This window comes from Eschrichtius robustus, chromosome 14 (assembly GCF_028021215.1).
Source record: "Eschrichtius robustus isolate mEscRob2 chromosome 14, mEscRob2.pri, whole genome shotgun sequence".
NCBI classification, from domain to species: domain Eukaryota; kingdom Metazoa; phylum Chordata; class Mammalia; order Artiodactyla; family Eschrichtiidae; genus Eschrichtius; species Eschrichtius robustus.
The window spans coordinates 19,877,335-19,896,733 of NC_090837.1; the positions used below are offsets into that span (position 1 = coordinate 19,877,335).

A 19,399-nucleotide genomic window follows, 5' to 3' on the forward strand; every position below is an offset into this window, starting at 1 on the left:
GCTCAGGATTTCAATGGTGGACTGTTCTGGAAGCTGATTATAAAGGGGACAGTGTTTCCTAGTCAGGAACTGAGGGAAGAGTCCCTTGGCCACTCACTTGCCCATTTCCACTCCAGCCATGCAGTGGAGCTCCTCTAGAGCTTGTGATCACCAGAGGCAACTGGCTAGAGTCTGAAGATGAGCATGCTGACCCAGGGCACAGGGGAGGAGAAGGTCAGCTCACTCCACAGTGCCTCTAGGGCAGCAGTGCTGGTTCCCAGGCCTGGACTGAGGGTCCCAACTCGCCAGTCCTCTGGGGCTTTATCCACTCTTGTAAAGTCAGCACCCCCCGCCAGTGCATGTTCTAATCAAGAACATCATTTTCTTCTTAGATTGGAAAACACTGTCTGGACAGGTGAGTGTTTCTCCCTGGTAGAGAAACAAATAGTTTCTTGGCTGGTAAACCATTAAATAGCCCTGATCCCAGGCTCCCACCTCACCCTTCCCATGGGCATCACACAAGCCTCATGCTCACAGACTCACACTTGCCTGCATGTAAACACCCACTTGTGCTTTCCCCACAATTCGGGACCCTTGCAAACACATCCACAGAGATTCCTGCACTCACAGCTACTGTTATTTAACGACAGTTAGGTATTGGCATTAAGCTTACAAACATATGACCCTGCATACTGTACACTGCAAACTCACTCCTAGGTAGAGTCTCACAAATGCCCATAGACCAACTCCCTGCTCAGTTGCATGCATGTATGCATGTGCACGCACACACACACACACACGCATCACCCTTTCCTTGTAGCCGCATGTTCATCCTCCATTATGCCCTCCCATGGAAAAAGAAAGACCACCACAGGTAGGAATCTGAGAAGGAAGGGGTCTGAATGCCTGGGACACTGGTGGGGCCCTACCGTTCTGCACAGTTGTCCTGGCAACGGAAGATGGTCATCTTTTTGTAGTCGAAAAAGGACACGCCTCGAAGGGCCCGGCTCTGGGTGTCATCCAGGTAGCAGCCGATGTACTTAGCTTTGGGGAGATGAGAAAAGTCAGATTTGGCAGGGGGGACAAAACTGAAAGGGTCTCAGGAGTAACCAGTGTGCCTCTGGCTATGTGGCCTTGCTGACCTTTTGGTACCAATTCCTTCCTCTGAGCAGTAAAGTAGAAACAAGAGAGACTGAAACTCATGTGCATTGGCAGAACATGATCTATAAGGGCAGTGGTGTCCCATGGGTAAGGCTGTGGGCCCTGGAGGTCAACAGAGAGGAGGGAGGGACCTTTCCAAGGCCAGGGTTAAGGTCATGCCCCTGGGCTCTACTGGTGACAACTGGGCACCCAGTAACCCAAGCCAACATCATTCCCTAAGCACCAAGCAGATGAGACCTGTATTAGGACAGCTCTGAAGAGCTTGATAAGTTGACCGCCTGTTATCATTTCTACAAGGTGGCTTAAGGTGTTGTTTTCCCTTGGAAGGAACACTGGCCTGGGATATCTCAAGATCTAGGTTGTCATAGGACTTCGGTTACATTCTAGTGCTGACCTAGTGCATTTAGGCCAGTTAACCTCTCTGAGGCCTAGTTTTCTTCATTGTGGGGATGAAAATATCAGCCCAATGAGGTTAAAATGGACTTATTTGTATACACGTCTCTACCACAGTGTCTTGAATATAACAGGCACAAAGTTAAGGTGAGTGGAATAAAAAACCAGCCATTCACAGTGCTGTATAAGTACTTTACAGTTTTCCCACCTTGTGGGCCAAGGTGAATGCTTTCATCCAAAAGGAAATTTTTAAATAATGTAAAACAACTATACAATTATAAACCATTCACTTAGTTTTATTAAAGTAGTACACGTGTTCCTGTACTTCCTGGTAAATAGTACACAAAGATGGTACTTTACAGTTTATAAAGTCTTTTCCCATATGTTCTTACAATCATTATTATTAATTTGGACATGCACTTTGCTAAGTGCTTTACACATATTGTCTCAGTGAATCCTTAGAATGACCCTATGAGGTAAGTATTAATATTCCCACTCAATGTAGTAGAGGAAGCTGAGGCCCAGAGAGGCTAAGTCACCTGCCCAAGGAAACACAGCTTATACCTGTGGAGTTAGGTTTGGACCCAAGCAATCTGGCTGCAGAGCCCATGTTCTGAACTACTGCTTGTTTCTCTTTGAATCCGAGAATCTTTGCAATGACCCAGGTGCAATGACCCTTGGCATGCTTAAATTCTTTTCTTAGATGATTGAACAGAGGCCCAGAAAGGTGAAGTGAGCTGTCTGAGACCTGAAACTAATTGATGGTAGAACAAAGATTTAAATCTAGATCTATGGGACCCCAAACCAGTGCTCTTTCCACCCTTGCACTTGGAAATAACTGAAGGTTAGACTGAGGACCCAGCCAGCCCTTGGAATTAAACGGCCCTCATAGGGAATGATTGAGGGAAATATTACATGCCACTTGATCTCGTTCATGGGTGGGCTGCTGTCTATTTAAACTGTGGGCTTCTTGTCCCCCTCACTCATGGTGGAGAGCAGGGTCTAGCAGAGGATACAGGCTCATTATGGAGCAATTGTTTCCCTCAACACCACCCTGGTAAGTGCAGAATTTGTCAGCCTCGCTGGAGATGCGTCTCATCCCTGATCACCTTGAATTTCTTTCATAAGACAGAGGTGATTTGGTCAACTAAGAACAGTCCATCTTTAAAAGAAACATTGCCTCCCTGGAGCGGGCACATCAGATGGTGACAGCTCTGGAAAAGCCTACATCTTGTCACTGTGCTTGTTCAACAATGCATGTCCCTCCTGTGTCACAGAAGGAACCACGGCCCTGGGGCATGGATGCTATTTACATCTGGGCTGGGAGTGAGAACTTCCACGGGCCATGGTGCTGAGAGCTTCACACCAACTTTAGCTCAATAGTTCGCTAGAGGACAGAGTGTCCAAGGATGGGCAGGAGGAGAAAAAAAAGGAGGAAGGAGAGGGAGGGAGAGGGGAAGGGGGGAAATGGTTGTTTTATTTTGTCAGCATGAGGTCATTGTCATCAGATCAAAAGCTCGTGTGTGTGTGTGTGTGTGTGTGTGTGTGTGTGTGTGAGAGAGAGAGAGAGAGAGAGAGAGAGAGGAGAGAATATGTATTGAGTATCTACTACGTGCTATCTACTTTACTAAGTGCCATGCCTTATTTTAAAAAATTCAGTCCTCACACCCTTATTAACCCATTTTATAGGTGAAGAGACTGATCCTAATGACTATTATATCCCTCTGTCTTAGACGCAAATCTTTGTTTTGGCATACGGTATATGTTCTGACTGGTAACCACCCATGTTACTCCATGTTACTCGTTTTTAAGTAGAATTCGCAACTATGTAGTCTGCTTATGTTACTACAGCTTGGAAGTGTCTCACTTAAAATTTAAGCCCAGATCTTAGCTGCCCTGACCATGAGGAGACACTGACCTTGAAAGAGCCAATCATATTGCACCTGCCACCAGCCAGTGATTGATGGCTACAGGGAAGGGCACATGACCCATTCTTTGGATTTTTATAGATTAAAGCTGGGAGAAAGAAATCTGTTTCCCTTGGGTTATGACACTGGCATTCTCTAAGCCCAGAGCTACCGACAGCCACAATCCCTGGCATCAAAGTCAGTCTGCATAGGAGAAGAACCAAGCTAAGTCAGAGGCGAGCAGAGATGAGAGTTAGGAAGAGAAGGGCACAAATCATTCATTTGAAAATCTAGCCCCTTCGGTAGTTTGGTGACAAGACACAATACATTTTCTTCTTTAGCTTAAGCTGATTCAAGATGGGTTTTTGTCCCTTGCCACCAAAGGTGCACTGACTAATATGCTGATTGTCAAGCTAAGTTGCTTGAGTCCACCCAGCTTGGAGAGTCTAGACTACATCCATGTCTAGGCTGCTTTTTCCCATGTACCACATTCAGTCTCGGCTTGGGAGAAGGGCTGCTCCATCCTCCAAGAGAGGCCTTCCTGGAGGGATGATGGGAGAGGGAGGGTCTTTTAGGGAGAAGAGTTGAGATTTGACCATAGGTCCAACTGCCCCTAAGCCTGGGCTTTTAAATGTTGTACCACCCCTTCCCTAACCCTCCCACAGGCCAGGCATCAGGCTGAGATGTGCTACATAACAGGTGCTCAAGGACTTGTTGGGTGAACAGATGACCTTCCATTTCTTCATCTGTCAACAGGAGGAGAAAAGAGATACATGGTACCGTCACTGATGCTCCAGAGAAGCATGGACGTGTTACATACTGTGCCCCGATGGACGGGCTGAGCTCTCTGGGTCAGGAAATGGATATTGAGTCTGTTTCCTCCCTGTCCTGGGCAAGTGCTGGTGACTCTTTCCCCACTGACCCTTCAGTGCAGGCTGTGGCCAACGCAACCAGTGACCCTGTCCTTGGAGTTCTATCACCCTGCTAGCAATGAGCTCATCAGCAGGGGTAGTGTCCAACCCACTTCTGCCGTTTTCCAAAGGCCCCGCCTCAAGTTCTGCTGTGGTGGCAGAATCTCCCAGAGATGAGGGGGAGATCGAGTATGCAACACAGGGACAAAAATCACAGGTCACTCGAGGGTGAATTAATGGCCGAGTTCACATAATCTATCAGTTTATCTCTGCAGCCATCTAAATATTGCTGAAATGGCAAAGTCCTGTCCCAGCCTGCCTATTTATCTCAAGCACAGAAACCATGAGGGGTGAGCCCAGGAGAGCACAGGCATCTGGAAAGGAGCTCTCCTGACTGTGTTTTTTCCCCTTTCCTTTACTTTTTTTTTCTTTTGCTTCAATTAATCTTCCTTTTCAAGAAATTTTGCTCTCTTCAATGAAGTAATTTGTTAAAAAGATAGCTACACATATGCTAATTTGTATTCCTCTTATTTACTGTCTGTGAGTAGATTCACAGACAGGAGGCACTACAGTGTCCTACAAGAACAGTTTTGGAGTCCACCAGATCTGGGTTCTAATCCTGACACTGCAGTAGCCTTGCAGTATTACTCAAGCTCCTGCCTGAAAAGTGGGAATAGTTATGGGTTGAATTGTGCCCCTCATCAAAAAAAAAAAAAAAAAAAAAAAGATAGGTTGAAGTCCTAAGCCCAGTACCTCAGAATGTGACCTTATTTGGAAATAAGGTCATTGGTGATGTAATTAGCTATGAGGTGATACTGGAGTAGGTGGGTCCCAATCCAATGTGAATGGTGTCCCTGTAAGAAAGTGGCTCTCTGAAGACCCAGAGACACAAGGAGAAGGTCATGTGAAAACAGAGGCAATGACTGGCGCTATACAGCTGCAAGGAATGCCAAGGGCGCCTGCTGATGCCAGAAGCTGGGAGAAAGGCTTGGAACAGATTTCCTCTTAGAGCCTTTGAGAGCCCATCTTTTTTTTTTTTTTTTTAAAGGAAACATGGGCTTGCTTTAAATTTATTTATTTATTATTTTTGGCTGTGTTGGGTCTTCGTTTCTGTGCGAGGGCTTTCTCTAGTTGTGGCAAGCGGGGGCCACTCTTCATCGCGGTGCGCGGGCCTCTCATGTTGCTGAGAGCCCATCTTGATTTTGGACTTCTGGCCTCCAGAACTTCAAGGTAATACATTTCTGTTGTTTCAAGACACCTAGTTCATGGTATTTTGCTATCGCAGCCCTCAGACTCTAATACAGGGGTAATTTTAAGATTGATTGTGAGATTGATCTCTTCGTGGAGAAGAGAAACTGTATATTCCTGCTGGGGATTCTCCGCCATCTTGGAAAGTTGTCCTTCAAGAGGATCACTCCAGTGCTGTCTGGGTTTCCTTGCACAGGGAATAGAATTTCCTGCTCATATCTAGGCTTCCCTGGGGTCGAAGGGATGCATCTTTCACTTTGGTCAAGGCCCATGGATCTTGCAGGCTCAGCTCAACTATCACCTCCCCCAGGAAGGCAGCCATGATACAGCCCCATGACCGAACGGGATCCCTCCTTTGGGATCCCAGAGTCCCCTGGCTTACCCCACCTTAACACTTTTCTGAAACAATTTTCCAAGTATTGTCCATGATTTTTTCAAATTAGAAATAATTTAGGCCCATTGGGGAAGAACTTCTAACAAAATGAAAAAGTGCTATAGTAGGGGAAAGCAGGATATGATGCTATATATACAGCATTCTGTTCTTTAGAAATACACGCATAAAGGAAAAAGACAGGAAGGTAAAGGTGATACACCAACAGTGTTGACTTGGACTGTTGCTGGATGGTGGGACTCTGGGCTATTTTTTTTTTTTATCTCTTTTTTGCTATGTGTTCTAATTTTTCTATTTTTGATAATCCAGAAAAAAGTTATTTTTGAAAACATGATTTATCTTTTACTTGCCTGTCTTCCCCCAGGAGGGTGTGACTATTCCTCAGAGGAAAAAAAAAAACTGTGCTTGAATCATTCTTGTGTCTCCAGCTCCCAGCATAGGGCGGGGCATACAGACATGCAGTAAATATGGAATGAATGAATGATTGCAGTTGGGGATTCTATAGCTCAGTGGTTAAGAATAAGAGCCTTGGATTCAGACAGAATCGGGTTGGAGTCTGCTCTGCCTCTTAACAGCTGTGTGACATGGGGGGCAAGTCATTTACTCTCTCTGAGCCTCTGTTTCTTAATGCATGAAAAGAGTTTAATACTTCCTACCTGATGTGAGGCTGAGTATGAGCACACAGTCTCCGACACAGAGCAGACCCTCCATAATCTGCAGAGGTTGCATCTTCAGCTGGAGGAGATGGGGAGTGGGTGCCCTGCTGTCCCTTCCAAAAGTGCTGACTAAATATCCCCCTGTCCTTCTTTACACCCAGCCCACCCGCTCTGTAATCTAGGGGAAACAGAAACAGCACAGACTTTGAAATCAAACTGGATTTGGCTCCTGGCTCTGGTCCCAACAACTGGGTCACCTAAGGTAAGTCAAATCACCTCTGTTTTCTCCTACAGAATTACAGTATTAATAATAATAGCCGGCACATGCTAACTGCTTACTGTATGCCAGACTCTGTGCTGAGTACTTTCTGTGTGTTGAGAAGTGAGACGATGTAGCGGTTAAGGTTCAGGTGTAAGATTCAAACCACCTGGGTTCAAATATTGGTATACCTGCTCTTCCAGCTGGATAACCTTGGGCAGGTTACCCAGCCTCTCTGTGCCTCAGTTTCTTCCCTGTATGGGGGAGTTAATAACAGTGTCTACTTAATTGAGTTGCTACGAAGATTACATGAGGTAATAGATGCAAAGGGTTTAGAACAGTGTCTGGCATTTAGAGAGCATGCTATTGATTTATCTTATATAATAATCATCACATCAGTCATCTGATGTTAAGTACTTTTTATCTCCCAAAGGAAACTGAGGCTCAGAGAGGTGAAGTGACCTGCCCAAAGGTGCACAGCCAGCAAGCTGCAGAACTGGGATTTGAACCCTCATTTGGCTGCTCAGAGCACAGGATTTCGCAAGCCTAGCAAGGTGACTGGCACATTGTAGGTGCCAACTCCACCCAGGAAGTCAGACTTCCTGCCCAGCCCCAGCCCAGCCTGGGAGCAGCTCCACCCTCACCTCCTGCGCTGTGATGGGCTCCGAATCCTTTACAGCTTAAGTCTTGCATCACTGCATCAAGCAGAGCCCTTGCCAGCTTCAGAGAAAAGCCAAATGTGTTTAGCATCAGGTCAAGGAAGCATCTCGTTTTTATTAGCGTTAATCTAATATGTTGTCTTTCCTTGCTGAACTCTGAATAAGTTAATCAAGGACAGTCTGAATTTGTGTTTTCTTAATAAGACCATCTGATTCCAAAGCTGCCTGCTGAGAGCTCTGGGGTCCAGGCTTCTTTCTTATTTTCTTTTCCTTCTCTCTTTATATTTTATAAAATACATAAGATTTCCAGAGGCAGGGGGGATGGCGTGGTAGAGAAGAAGGCTCACAAGCTTTGGAATTAAATGGACCTTGTTTCAAACCTCAGTTCTTCCACTCACTACCTGCGTAACCTGGGGTAAGTGACTTCTCCCTGAGTTTAAAATTTTCCCATTTGTAAAATAGGATAATAGTCTCTAACTTTTTGAGTTGTTGTGATAACTACATAAGGCAATGAAGCACTTATAACATGGTCTAGACAATGATGACCATTCGATAGATGTTTAGCTATTACTTCTACTACTAACAGCAGCAACTATTAAGTGACCTATTATTATAAACCGGGAGGTGTAATAAGCATTTTACGCATATCATTCCATTCAAATAACACATGAAAAGCAAATGGGGCAGTGACTGGCGTGAAGCAGGTGCTCAAGAAATGGTAATAATTACTCGTAATAGTGGCAGTGGTATTTCATTCTCATAACAAATGGGGGGATGTTGTTATTGTCGTTGGATAAATCAACTGTGCCACTAGGGAATCATATTCTACCAAAGGACCTCGATAAACACAGGCAATTACCATTCACATAAGGGCCATGACAGGGAGTACAGAGGAGGAACATTCGATCGAGCCTGGGGGGGTGGCGGTCAGGGACAATTTCTTGGAGGTGAGCTAAGCTGAGATCTGGAGGAAGAGTAGAGCTAAGCCTGTGGAGACACTCCAGGCAGAGGGCTGGTCATTCATTCATCTGTCCATCCAATCACTCATTCATTCAACCAGTAGGTACTGAGCGCCATCTTTGTTCCTGGTGCTGTCCCAGGTGCTGATAGAATGAGGTGACCAGGACAGGCACTATCCCTGCCTTCTTGGAGCTGACGGTCTAGTAGTAGAGACAGACTATAAACCAGAAAGCAAGTAAAAATGAGATACTTTAAGATAGTGATAAGTACTGCGACAAAAATAGAGCTGGGGAATCTGGTCCTGACCAGGCACAAAGTGGGGCTACTTTAGGACAGTCCAGGAAGACCTCTACAGGGTGGCAAGGTTTGACTGAGGTCCAGGAGGAAGGGAGGAAGGGAGACATGCAAAGATATGGGGAAGAACATCCCAGATGGACAGGACTATCTATACAAAGATTCCTAGGTAGGATAAGACTTGGTGTGTTCAATGAACAGCAAGAAGGATAATGGGGAGGAGTGTGTGGTGAGGAGGGGTGGGAAATGTTATAACATGAGGCTGGATTGGTGGGCCATGGTGGGGACTCTGGAATTTATCCTAAGTATGATGGGAGCATATCCTAAGGCGCAGGCTTGTGGCAAACTTTGGGGTTTGCAAAGTAGCAGAAGGAGTTTGGAGTGGCTGGGGTGAGACGAAGCTTACTGATTGGAGAAGGTAGAGAGGGAAGCCACATCATGATTTCTCCATCATTGTAGCACCTCACGCCTCAACTGTGCCTACAAGACGGGGTCCCTTACCCAGGAAGATTCACAAGAATTTCCTGATCACCCCTAATGTGCAGGCATTGTGCTAGGTATTTCCATAACCATGTCTCATTGAACTCTCAGGAGAAACCTGGCAGGGAGGGGGTCATTATTCCCATTTTACAGATGACAAGACTGAGGCATGAGAAGGTAAAGCCACTTGCCTGGACCACACGGCTGGTTGGAGTGGAGCTGGACTATGAATCCAAGTCCTCCAATCCATTCTGCCACCTCCCACAATCCCCTTCACCTCCCTGTGAAGTTTTCGAAGAGGCAGAATTCTAGGAAATTCCTGAGGGTGAGACGGTAGGGTCTTCTGGATGCTCCTGAGCCAGGTGCAGGGTGGGACTGAAGCAGGGAAATGTGCTCCCCGGGATGAGTCCCCTCCATTAGTCCTGCTTCCTTCTGCAGTGGGAGAAGGGGTTTTTCATAGGTTGAATCACAGCAGAAGCGTGACACGTGGCAGGGAACACAAGGGCTAGGGAGGTTTTCCTTCTGTCCTGATTGGTCGTAGATCCTCCCAAACCATCTGTCCCAGATTCTGGAAACATCCATTCGTGTTAATCTCATGAACTGCAGGGGTTGTGGGGTCCTCCCCAGAATGTGGGTTAGATGGGCAGACATTGGCTGACTCTGGGAGGTAGTCATAGAGCCAGCATCCAGGCCAGACGGGTCTGATTTGAACTTACCACTTACCAGTTATGTGGCCCTGGAGAAGTGTCTTCCCTTCTTCAAGCCTGTTTCCACGTCTGTTAACTGGGCATAAGTTCATATTCCTTGTTTAAGTCCGTGGAGTGTAGTGAAAATCAAATGAGGTAATGCACTTAGGAAGAAAAGCCCTTTTTGACTGTGACAGGCTAAGAAAACGCAACGAAATATGCCCAGGGCCATGAGGTTCCCCAAGTGCCATCACTGAGAGATCCAGCAAAGTGAACTGAGAGGCAATGCAGTGGAGCAGAAGCTCTGCCACTAGCTAGCTGTGTAAACTTGGGCTCTCGGTGCCTCAGTTTCCTCACCTTTAAAATGGGAATAATAGCACCTATCACATAGAGTTGTGGTGATAATTCAACGCATGTCAAGTGCTTAGAAAAGTACTTAGCCCTTAGTAAGTGCTCAATAGATGCTAGGTGTTTTGATTTTCAAGTGTATGTAACAAGGGCTAAAAAAGGCTGCAGGGGAGGGTCAGACTTTGGACTCTGACAGATTCAGGGTTCAAATCTAAGCTTGGCTGCTTACAAGCTGTGTGACCTTGAGCAAGCTACTTAATGTCTCTGAGCTTCAATTTTCTCCCCTGTGAAACCTCTTGCATGTATGATGACTGGTTCCTATTAAACACTGAACACTGGCAGCTGTTATTATATTATTATCATCATCCCCCTTCCCTTCTCCTCAGCCACCTTCCAAGCCCAGATGCTCACCCCTCTTACCTCGCTCCTCCTCCTTCTCCCGGATGACCCTCCCCTTGAGGGCCCGGCTCCAGGCTCCCCCGTAGTCCCCCAGCTTGGCTCTCTCATTCCCGTCCTTGCCCTTGAACCAGGGTCCATACCTGCGGGCGATGCTCGAGGTTTCACCTGTATCCCGGAAGGCTCTGCCCAGATTTAAGTCACCCAAAAAGGGCAGCTCAGCGCCCTCCGCTGGGGCCCCCGCAGCGGGGTTGGCCTGGTTCTGGGAGACAGCAGGCTGACCCACAAAACCAGAGTGAAGGAAGACGAGGCTCCCAGCTGTCAGGTAGAGCACCAGGAAGGTAAAGAAACGTACAGGTTTCCTGCGGAAGTACCGCTGGAATTTGAACCAGAGCTTGGCCATAGCGGGATCATTCCGGACTGGATTGTTTCGGCTCCGCTGGGGGCTGGGGGGTGTGATCCAGGGAGGGAATGGAGGCAGGGCTCTGCTTCTCAAGCTTCCCTTAGGGATGGAGCCCCTGGGGGTCTTCAGTCTTAATCCGTCTGCGAAGGTGACTGCCAAGATCAGAGTGGGAGGGCAAGTCCAATGCTTGGCTGAAGCCAAGAGAATAGAGGACAGAGTTCACCAGCCCTCCCGGAGTCAAGGTGAGCTTCTTTGGGCCATGAAAGGGGTTTTGAGGCTCAGGACACGCAGGAGTTGGTCCCATTTTCCTACATCTTGTTCTTTGCCTCAGAGTTCCCAAAGAACTTTGAAAATAGCAATCGGAGGAGGATTTTGTGAGGGTTCACCAGCAGCTGGAGTTCGCTTCTTGCCCTTTCTCAGTTGCTCAGGCCTATAGGGGCTGGATTATTTCACTGAGGGCCATGTCTGGCCTCTTCCACAGCTGGGGACCAAGCTCAGCGTGTCCACCTGGCAGAAACAGAAGCTAGCGGGCTTTCATCCGGTTAAGCATTCCGGCTCAGGGCTGTCACCTGCAAAACAGCACAGGTACAGGCATAAGAAATCTCTTCATAGAGGCCAGAACTCGAAGCGTTCTTGAACATTCTCAAGGGGGGATGCAGAGTCAGAGAGGGGAGGAAACCAGTGGCTCAAAGCACCCAGCAGTGCTGGGTAGAAGCGAATCCTACTGGGTCCTGGTTTGAGGGCAAGCTTTATCTTGGACAAGCACAGGTTCTTATGCCCCACACGTCTGCATATTTGTCAAATATACACTGATTCGTGGGTTACTTCAAGGCCAAAAAGTACTTCCTAGGTACTTGCTGAACTGTCTGCTGGACCTGGCTGGTACTGAACCAGATCAAATTCATTCATTTTTTGTTTTCCAACAAATGTTTAGCGAGCACCTGCTGTGTAGCAGGCACTGTCCTAGGTGCTGGAAATAAAGCTGTAAACCAGAGAGACACAGTCCCATCCCTCACAGGGCTCACATGGTAATGGGAGAGATCAAATCCATAGCCCCTCTCTTCTATCCAAGGAAGAAAAGAAGGAAGGAAAGCAGAATTATTTAGCAACATACGCATTCACTCAGTATATATTGAGTGTCTCTGGTATGCCCTGCTTTGTGCCAAGCCTTCTATGTGTATTAATAATTCTTCCCCATGTTCCTGTGGGAAGTAACTATTCCCCATTTTACAGATGAGGAAACTGAGGACACACAACTGGTGAGTGGTGGCGGTGGGATTTGAACCCAGGATGGTCCAAACACAAAACTGCAGCTCTGAACCCCTGCCTTTTTGACGCTCTTTCTGCAAGTGATGGTCTGGGCATCACTTGGGAATCCAGAGACAGCCCCCGAAGCAGCAGCCCATCTCCACTGCCTCCCAATGACCAGCAGTGGCTCATCCTTTGAGGGTCCCTCAGAGTGTGGTCTGAGGAGCATCTGATTCAGAATCACTTGGCAGCCTGGTTAAACATGAAGTTTCCTGACCTCTCCAACCAGAATCTCTGGTTGAAGAGGACACCTACAGGTGTAACAAGGTGCCCTCAGGTGATGGTAATGAGCACAAAGGTTTGAGAACCACGGCTTTATGAGTAAACATTCAGAATCATCAGCCAGGAGGAAAATAGAATCAAATTTAGAAAATAGAAGACTCCACTTGGCCTATGTTGTTTCATTTTACCACCAGCAGGGGGCCTCATGACAATCTTGGCCAGTGCAAAGAATTCAGCTGTCAGCCAATGGGTGATTTGAATGGTAACAGCCCCTACCAATCCAGACAGCAGCATGGGAGTTTAACTGTGGTTCAAGGTAGAGTCCAGTGTCCCTCCATATGCCATCCTATTAATTCAGGAATTAAGTACTGAGCACCTACATGCACCAGCTACTGTTGCAGGCACTTGGAATATTAAATGAACAAAACAGCCCCAAATCCATGCTCTTGCAGGGTCAAACTATCTGTTCATCCATCCGTCCATCCATCCATCATCCTTTAATCTATCCAGCAGTCCACCTACCCATCCGTCAAGTCACAATCTATTCACCCATCCATCATCCATTCTTTAATCTATCCATCAATTCACCTACCCCTCCATCCATTCATCATTAATCTATTCATTAATCCATCCACCCATCCATCCATCGTCCATCCATCCATCTATCCATTCATCTGAACTGTAGCAGCCCATTCATCCATCCAACTCTCCACCCATCCATTCATCCACCCATTCTTCCATTCATTTAACAACATGTGTTGCTTGCCTACTGTATGTGTGCTTGGAATGCAGAAATAAATAATTCAGAGTTGCTGCTTTCAGAGAATTCAGAGTCTACTGAGGGAGCCAGCAATTAAACAATCACTATACTAAATCACTATACTACATAGACAATGATAAATCCCATAGTATGTATATATGTATATATGTATAGAGCAGCAGATGTATATATGATATAGAGCAGCAATTAATATTAATAGCTAATGTTTACCAAGCACTTATTATGTGCCAGATACTGCTCTAAATGCTTACATACTCTGATTTAATTCTCATAACAATTCAATGAGAGAGATCTGTATCTATTTTACAGAGGCGAGGAATGAGGCTCAGAATTATTAAGCAACTTGTCCAGGGCCGCACAGCTGTGAAGTTGCAGCTGGATTGTGAACCGAGGCCCATCTGATTTCACAGCTTGTATTCCTAACCACACGCCTATTCTGGACTTATATCCCTTTGAGAATATGGCGAAAACTATAGACATATGCCCAGAAAAGAGCCCTTGCACATAAGCTCCTAGATTTTGGCTTACAATGTCAAGGGGTTTCTGGACCCCGGGGTAAGAAGCCCTGGAATGCAGGAGCCCAGAGAAGTGAGGGTCTGTAGCTGCCCTGAAGGGCTTCTCCCAGGAGGGGTCTTTAAGCTGGCAGGCCTTGCAAGGGGAGTCAGCTTTCTGTGTGAAGGAACAGCAGAAGGACACCTTAGGGAGGAGGAACAGCACACACCGCCGGCGGGGCACTGGGGTGGAGGCAGCCAAGGATCTTAGGGCATGGTGAGAATGCAGGGAAGCGCTGGGTGGGGTCAGACCATGGGGAGCCTTGAATGCCAAGCTCAGAAGTCTGGACTGTGCTCTAACTGAAGTTTCACCAGTCTCTTATCAGCTAGAAAGCCTCCAGGCAGTGAGTTGTGCCCCACGGCATTTCATGTAGATCACACACATGGCAGAGATTTCTGCAGCTGGGACAGGATGAAAAAAGGCCAGCAGCCCTCAAGGGAATGGGCAGGGGACACCAGCCCTTCCAGAGACAGGCAAGCAAGAGCATGGCCTCTGGAGGCAGACTGACCTGGGGTCAAACCCTGCCTCTTCCGCCCGCCACCTATGTGATTGGGGCAAGACACCTCTTCTCACTGACTGAGGCTCCTTTCCTGGGGAGTGGACAATAAGAAGCTTGACACCACCCCCGCCCCGCAAATATTGCTGGCAGGCTTGCATTAAAAATTGTAGGAAGACTGCCTGGCACATAGTAGGTGCTCAAGAAAAGCCTCCAGCCACTGCCCCTCTCGTGAGCACATGTGAGCTGCCATCAGAGCCACTTGCTACAGCAGCACATTTGCTGCGAGCATGAAGACAGCAAAGATTTCAGCTGTTCTGTTCCCTGCGGCTTATTGACTCTCCGAGGATATTTCTGGGTGTAGTTCTTTTTTGTTGTTCCCTTCTCATTCTTTTATATTTCAACACATCTTTCCTCTAAGTGGGTGCCAAATGGGTTTTAAGAGGATAATGAGCTCATTAGAAGCTGGCAGGGAACAGAAAGAGACTGAGGCAGCAGTGGTGGGAGGAGCGAGCGGGGGAAGAGGGGTTCTGACTTGAGTCACCCACGCCATCCTGCCAGTGCCAGGAGGTGGGGGCGTCACCTGGACGGAGAACACCTTGGAATCTGAGCCCCATGTAAATGGGACCCGACCTGTGCTCTCACAGTGTCAGCCCCAGCCTCTGGCACACAGTAGGTCCCCAAGAAACACTAGTGCAGAAAATGAGTGAGAAGACTCAGAGGACTGACCTCTCCCTGGGGCTTAAACCTACACCAATGGGTCTGTGCCATGTGCCAAACGCCCCGCATGACAGCCTAAGGGAGCCGTAAATTCAGGGCTCTGTGGAGGCAGCTCTGCGTGGTCCTGGGGTGCAGGGCCCCCCACTGAGCCACAGTCCCACTTCCCCCAGGATACCTTCTCTGTCTCTCATGCCCATCCATCATCCTTTCTCTCCTGTCTCTCCCTCTCTCTCTCTCCAAGTCTCTCTCAATCTCTCTTTGCCTCTGTCTGTCCAGACAGAACTGGGGAATGAAGCTGACTGCCATTGGTTGAAAACCTACCATAGGCTGACCACTGTGTTTAGAGGTTTTACAAACATCTTCTCACAAACTCCTCCCTCCTGGCAACCTGCAAGGCAGGTGTGATGGTACCCCGTACTCCACAGCTTGTGTCTGTCCAACCCTGGGCAGGGGACATGGCTTGGCCTCCAGCAAGCCCCTTCACCTCTCAGTTTCTGTTTATTCATTACATGCTGGAAGCCAGAATCACACTAACATCCTCTCCCGTAACCTATGGGTGTGCGAGTCGGGAAGGTGTCTTCACCTCTCTGAGCTGCCCATTTCTCTCTGCAGAGTGTGGCCCATAGAATCTCCCTCCCGGGGTTTAGGGAGGACTTGAGGAGATAAGCCACAGGGGCGGAGCTGACGCTCGCTAAAAGCTGGCTGTCATTGCTTCATCTCTCTGTGTTTTACATGAAACCGCCCTCTGAGCCTCAGTTTCCCCATCTGTTGAAAGTGGTGGATGCCCCCTACCCTGCCTCCAGGGTAGTGTGAGCTGCCATGAGGGTGAGGCTGAGAGGCCCCCTTTTGCGGGCATGACAGTCTTTGGTTACTATAGCTCGTGTTTCCAGCCGGAGCCCTGGAGTGTCTAAACACAGCCTATTTTTAGCACCAGAATGAACCTCGGGTGCTGAGCTGCCAAGAGAATGATGGACAGGGCAGAGCTGCCCTGTGGGAAGGGAGACCAGGAGGTGCAGCCTGCCCCGTGGCTCCCTCCCTGGGAGGGGCCGTAGATTCTGGGGAGCAGGTAAGTCTGGCTAGAAGCCCAGGAGGCTGGGCAGGGGCCGGCTCTCCCTCTACAACTCCTTGAATTTGACTGGAGGGCATAAGCCCAGGCACCAGCTGACCCCCTGACCATCCAAACTTGCCGAGAAATAGCTGCTGAGAAACCAGGTTTGTGACAGTTCAGTTTCTTCAGTTTTTCTCCAAGAAACTGAGAGCCCAGGCCAAATAATAACAATATCAGAAATCACTGGTATTTGTTAAGCATTTACTATGTGCCAGGCACTGTGCTGAGTATCTTATTTCCATTGCACCACTTGATCGTCACTAGAACCCTTTGAGGTGGTTATTAACCTCACTTTCCCCATCCATAAAATGAGGGAAATAATACTACTTATGTCATAGTGTTGGTGTGAGGACTAAATATTAAATTGAATTAATATGTACAAGTGTCACCCAAGTGTTACTTCTTATTATGATTTGTAGAGAATATATGTGGTTTTGCCTCCCAGTGCCCCTTTTTTCCTGGTATAAGGATCCCATTTTCCTTCACAGGGCTTCCTCATCATTAATGCTCAGCTCACATGGCTTGGGCAGAACGGAATCCCCTCCCTGGTTGCTGCAAACACTCGCATCCTTGTCTCCTGATACATGTGTACAAGAATTAATGTAGGGTGTGTGTATACCTAGGAGTGAAATTGCTGGGTCCTACTGTGAGAGCATCTTATGACTACCCCAAGAAATGCTGATTTGTTTTCTAAAGCGGCTGTAGTGACAACTCCCCCCAGTAGTATATGAGCACGCCTATGGCTACAAATCCCGTCCGCACTTAATGTTGTCACCCTTTTTCACTTCTGCCAGTCTGGTAGATCTGTAATAGATGCTGTATGTGCCCTACCTATAGAGTTGACTTCCAAATGCCATTTGGAAGCAGCCTCAATGAATGACTGATGGGAGTTGGTGTATAAATGCCCCAGCTCCCTCACCCCACTGATAGAGTAACTCTGAGGCTGTGTTTGCACAGGCTCCTTGAGTTTCCCCAGCCTCAGTCACCCTCAGTGGTAACTGAGTTGACAGCACCACACTGTATTTGGTGTTTTCCCTTCCCTGTCTTCCTTACCCACTCAGGGAAGGAAAGGGGTTAACGTGCTCTTCACCTAAATAAACTACTTACTCATGCAATCCATTACTTGGAATATATCTTGATTTATCCAATCTTTTCCTTATCATTAGATGTGTAAAATATTTCCAGTTTTCCTTCCTTGTAAATAAGTCGTGCTATGCAAAACCTCCCAAATGTAGATCTTTACCCAGATTCCTGGAAGGCAATATAGGACCTCTCATGAATGTGAAGTGTAGGCACGATTATACCCATCTTACAGATGAGGGAGCTAAGGCTCACAGAGATTAAGTTACTTGCCCACACATACAGATAGCAAGAAGTGGGGCATGAATTCAAGTGCAGAACTAAGTCTCAACGTCATGATGTAATGGCACTCATGGAGCAGACCACCAGGACAGCTAGCCCTTTCTCTTACACTCTGCATCTCTCAGTTGAATCCCAGCCTCAAAGGAAGGAAGCTTCCTGAGCTTGGAGACATCCCTCAAACACTTCTTCTCCAGGTAAATGAACCCCCCATTCCTCTAAATCAAAGTTCCTTCTCATCCTTCTTGCTCCTGGACCAGTCACTTGGCCAGTGAAAGAGGTAATGAAATAGTCTGAGAAATACCATTATAATTGTCAGTCTTGTGGCTTTCACTCACGGTCTTTAGGAATCCAGAATTTTATTACCCCAACTAACCCTGGGGAAGAATTTTGCACCCCTACCTGGTGTGTGAACCCCCTCCAGGACACATCCTCCCACTCATGGGTGCGCTGTAGTGTAATGAGCCCATCGTGCCCAGGATGGACATATTGTGTTCTTTTCTCCAGTTTTTGGCCACTCTGTGCGAAGCTGCAATGGGCACTTCTGTACATATAGACTTACTTCCTGGGTCAAAAAAAGGGGATTGCTTTCATCCAAGATTCCACATATTTGTGTGTGCACACAGGAGGAACGTTGCTCCGGGCTCCTGATCACAGGACATGTTGCCTCCTGCATCCTCACCCATCTCCCAGGAAGAGTCTCCAGAACCCCTATGCTCCCTTCCCTTGGTTTCCAGGGCAGAGACTCACCCGCCACCGCCCAGCACTCACAGCTCACCATCCATGCCCATTTTCATCTGTCTTTCCCAAAACTCGAGAAAATAAATGAGAAGGCAAAGTGCCATTAGCTTAAAGTCCTTTAACATCCAGCCATCTGCCATGATGTAATTAAATTAAAAAATCAGAGGGAACATATGGTGCCCATTATAAATAAATATTAAAATTTTGTTTCCCTGGGTAATGACTCCAGTGCCTCTTGCTCCATGGGCAAACTTTATGGCCATCATCACTTGTTACAGGGAATCAGGCTGAGCCATAGGGAGAAACATGGAAAGAGGTCAGATCTAGTGTCAGATGTTTCTGGCTTGAACCTGCCTCAGCCACATGGTGGCTGTGTGATCTTCAGCAAGTGGCCTCTCTGAGACTCAGTTTCCTCGCCTGTAAAACAGGACCAATCTACTCTTCCTCATTGGGAATGTATAAGGGTTAAATGAGCTAATGTGTTTAAAATACATAGCACCCTAATAGCATGTGCTAATATTTATTGAGCACCTACTATGTGACAGGCACTGTTCTACATATTAGCTTGTTTAATCCTTAGAACAATCCTATACGAAAGGTCTCATTGGTTAGCCTCATTTTGCAGATGAGAAAACTGAGGTTCAGAGAGGTTAAGTCATCTGTGCAAGGTCACACAGCTAGGAATGCTGGAGCAGAGTTCAAACCCAGGCAATCTGGCTCCAGAACCTGCACTCTTAACCAAGGGGACTCAATAAGAGTTAGCTACAGTCAGTCCTCGAAGGTACACTACACAAAAACTAGACATCATCTAACCAGATGATCCAGCAATCATGCTCCTTGGTATTTATCCAAAGGAGTCGAAAACTTATGCCCACACAGAAATCTGCACACAGCTGTTTATAGCAGCTTTACTCATAATTGACAAAACCTGCAGGCAACCAAGATGCCCTTCAGTAGGTGAATGGATAAACTGTGGTATAT

General features: G+C 47.3%; 1 protein-coding gene across 1 annotated transcript in view; it reads right to left on the reverse strand.

The window, feature by feature from the left end:
• The window catches only part of WSCD2 (WSC domain containing 2), a 98,573-nt gene that overhangs the window by 32,986 nt on the left and 46,188 nt on the right, over nt 1-19,399 (reverse strand). The window contains exons 2-3 of the mRNA XM_068562758.1: nt 10,753-11,700; nt 909-1,023 (exon numbers count right to left, since the gene is read on the reverse strand). Of these exons, the coding sequence (XP_068418859.1) occupies nt 909-1,023; nt 10,753-11,131 (494 nt within the window). The 5' untranslated portion in view covers nt 11,132-11,700. The remainder of the gene's footprint in view (nt 1-908; nt 1,024-10,752; nt 11,701-19,399) is intronic.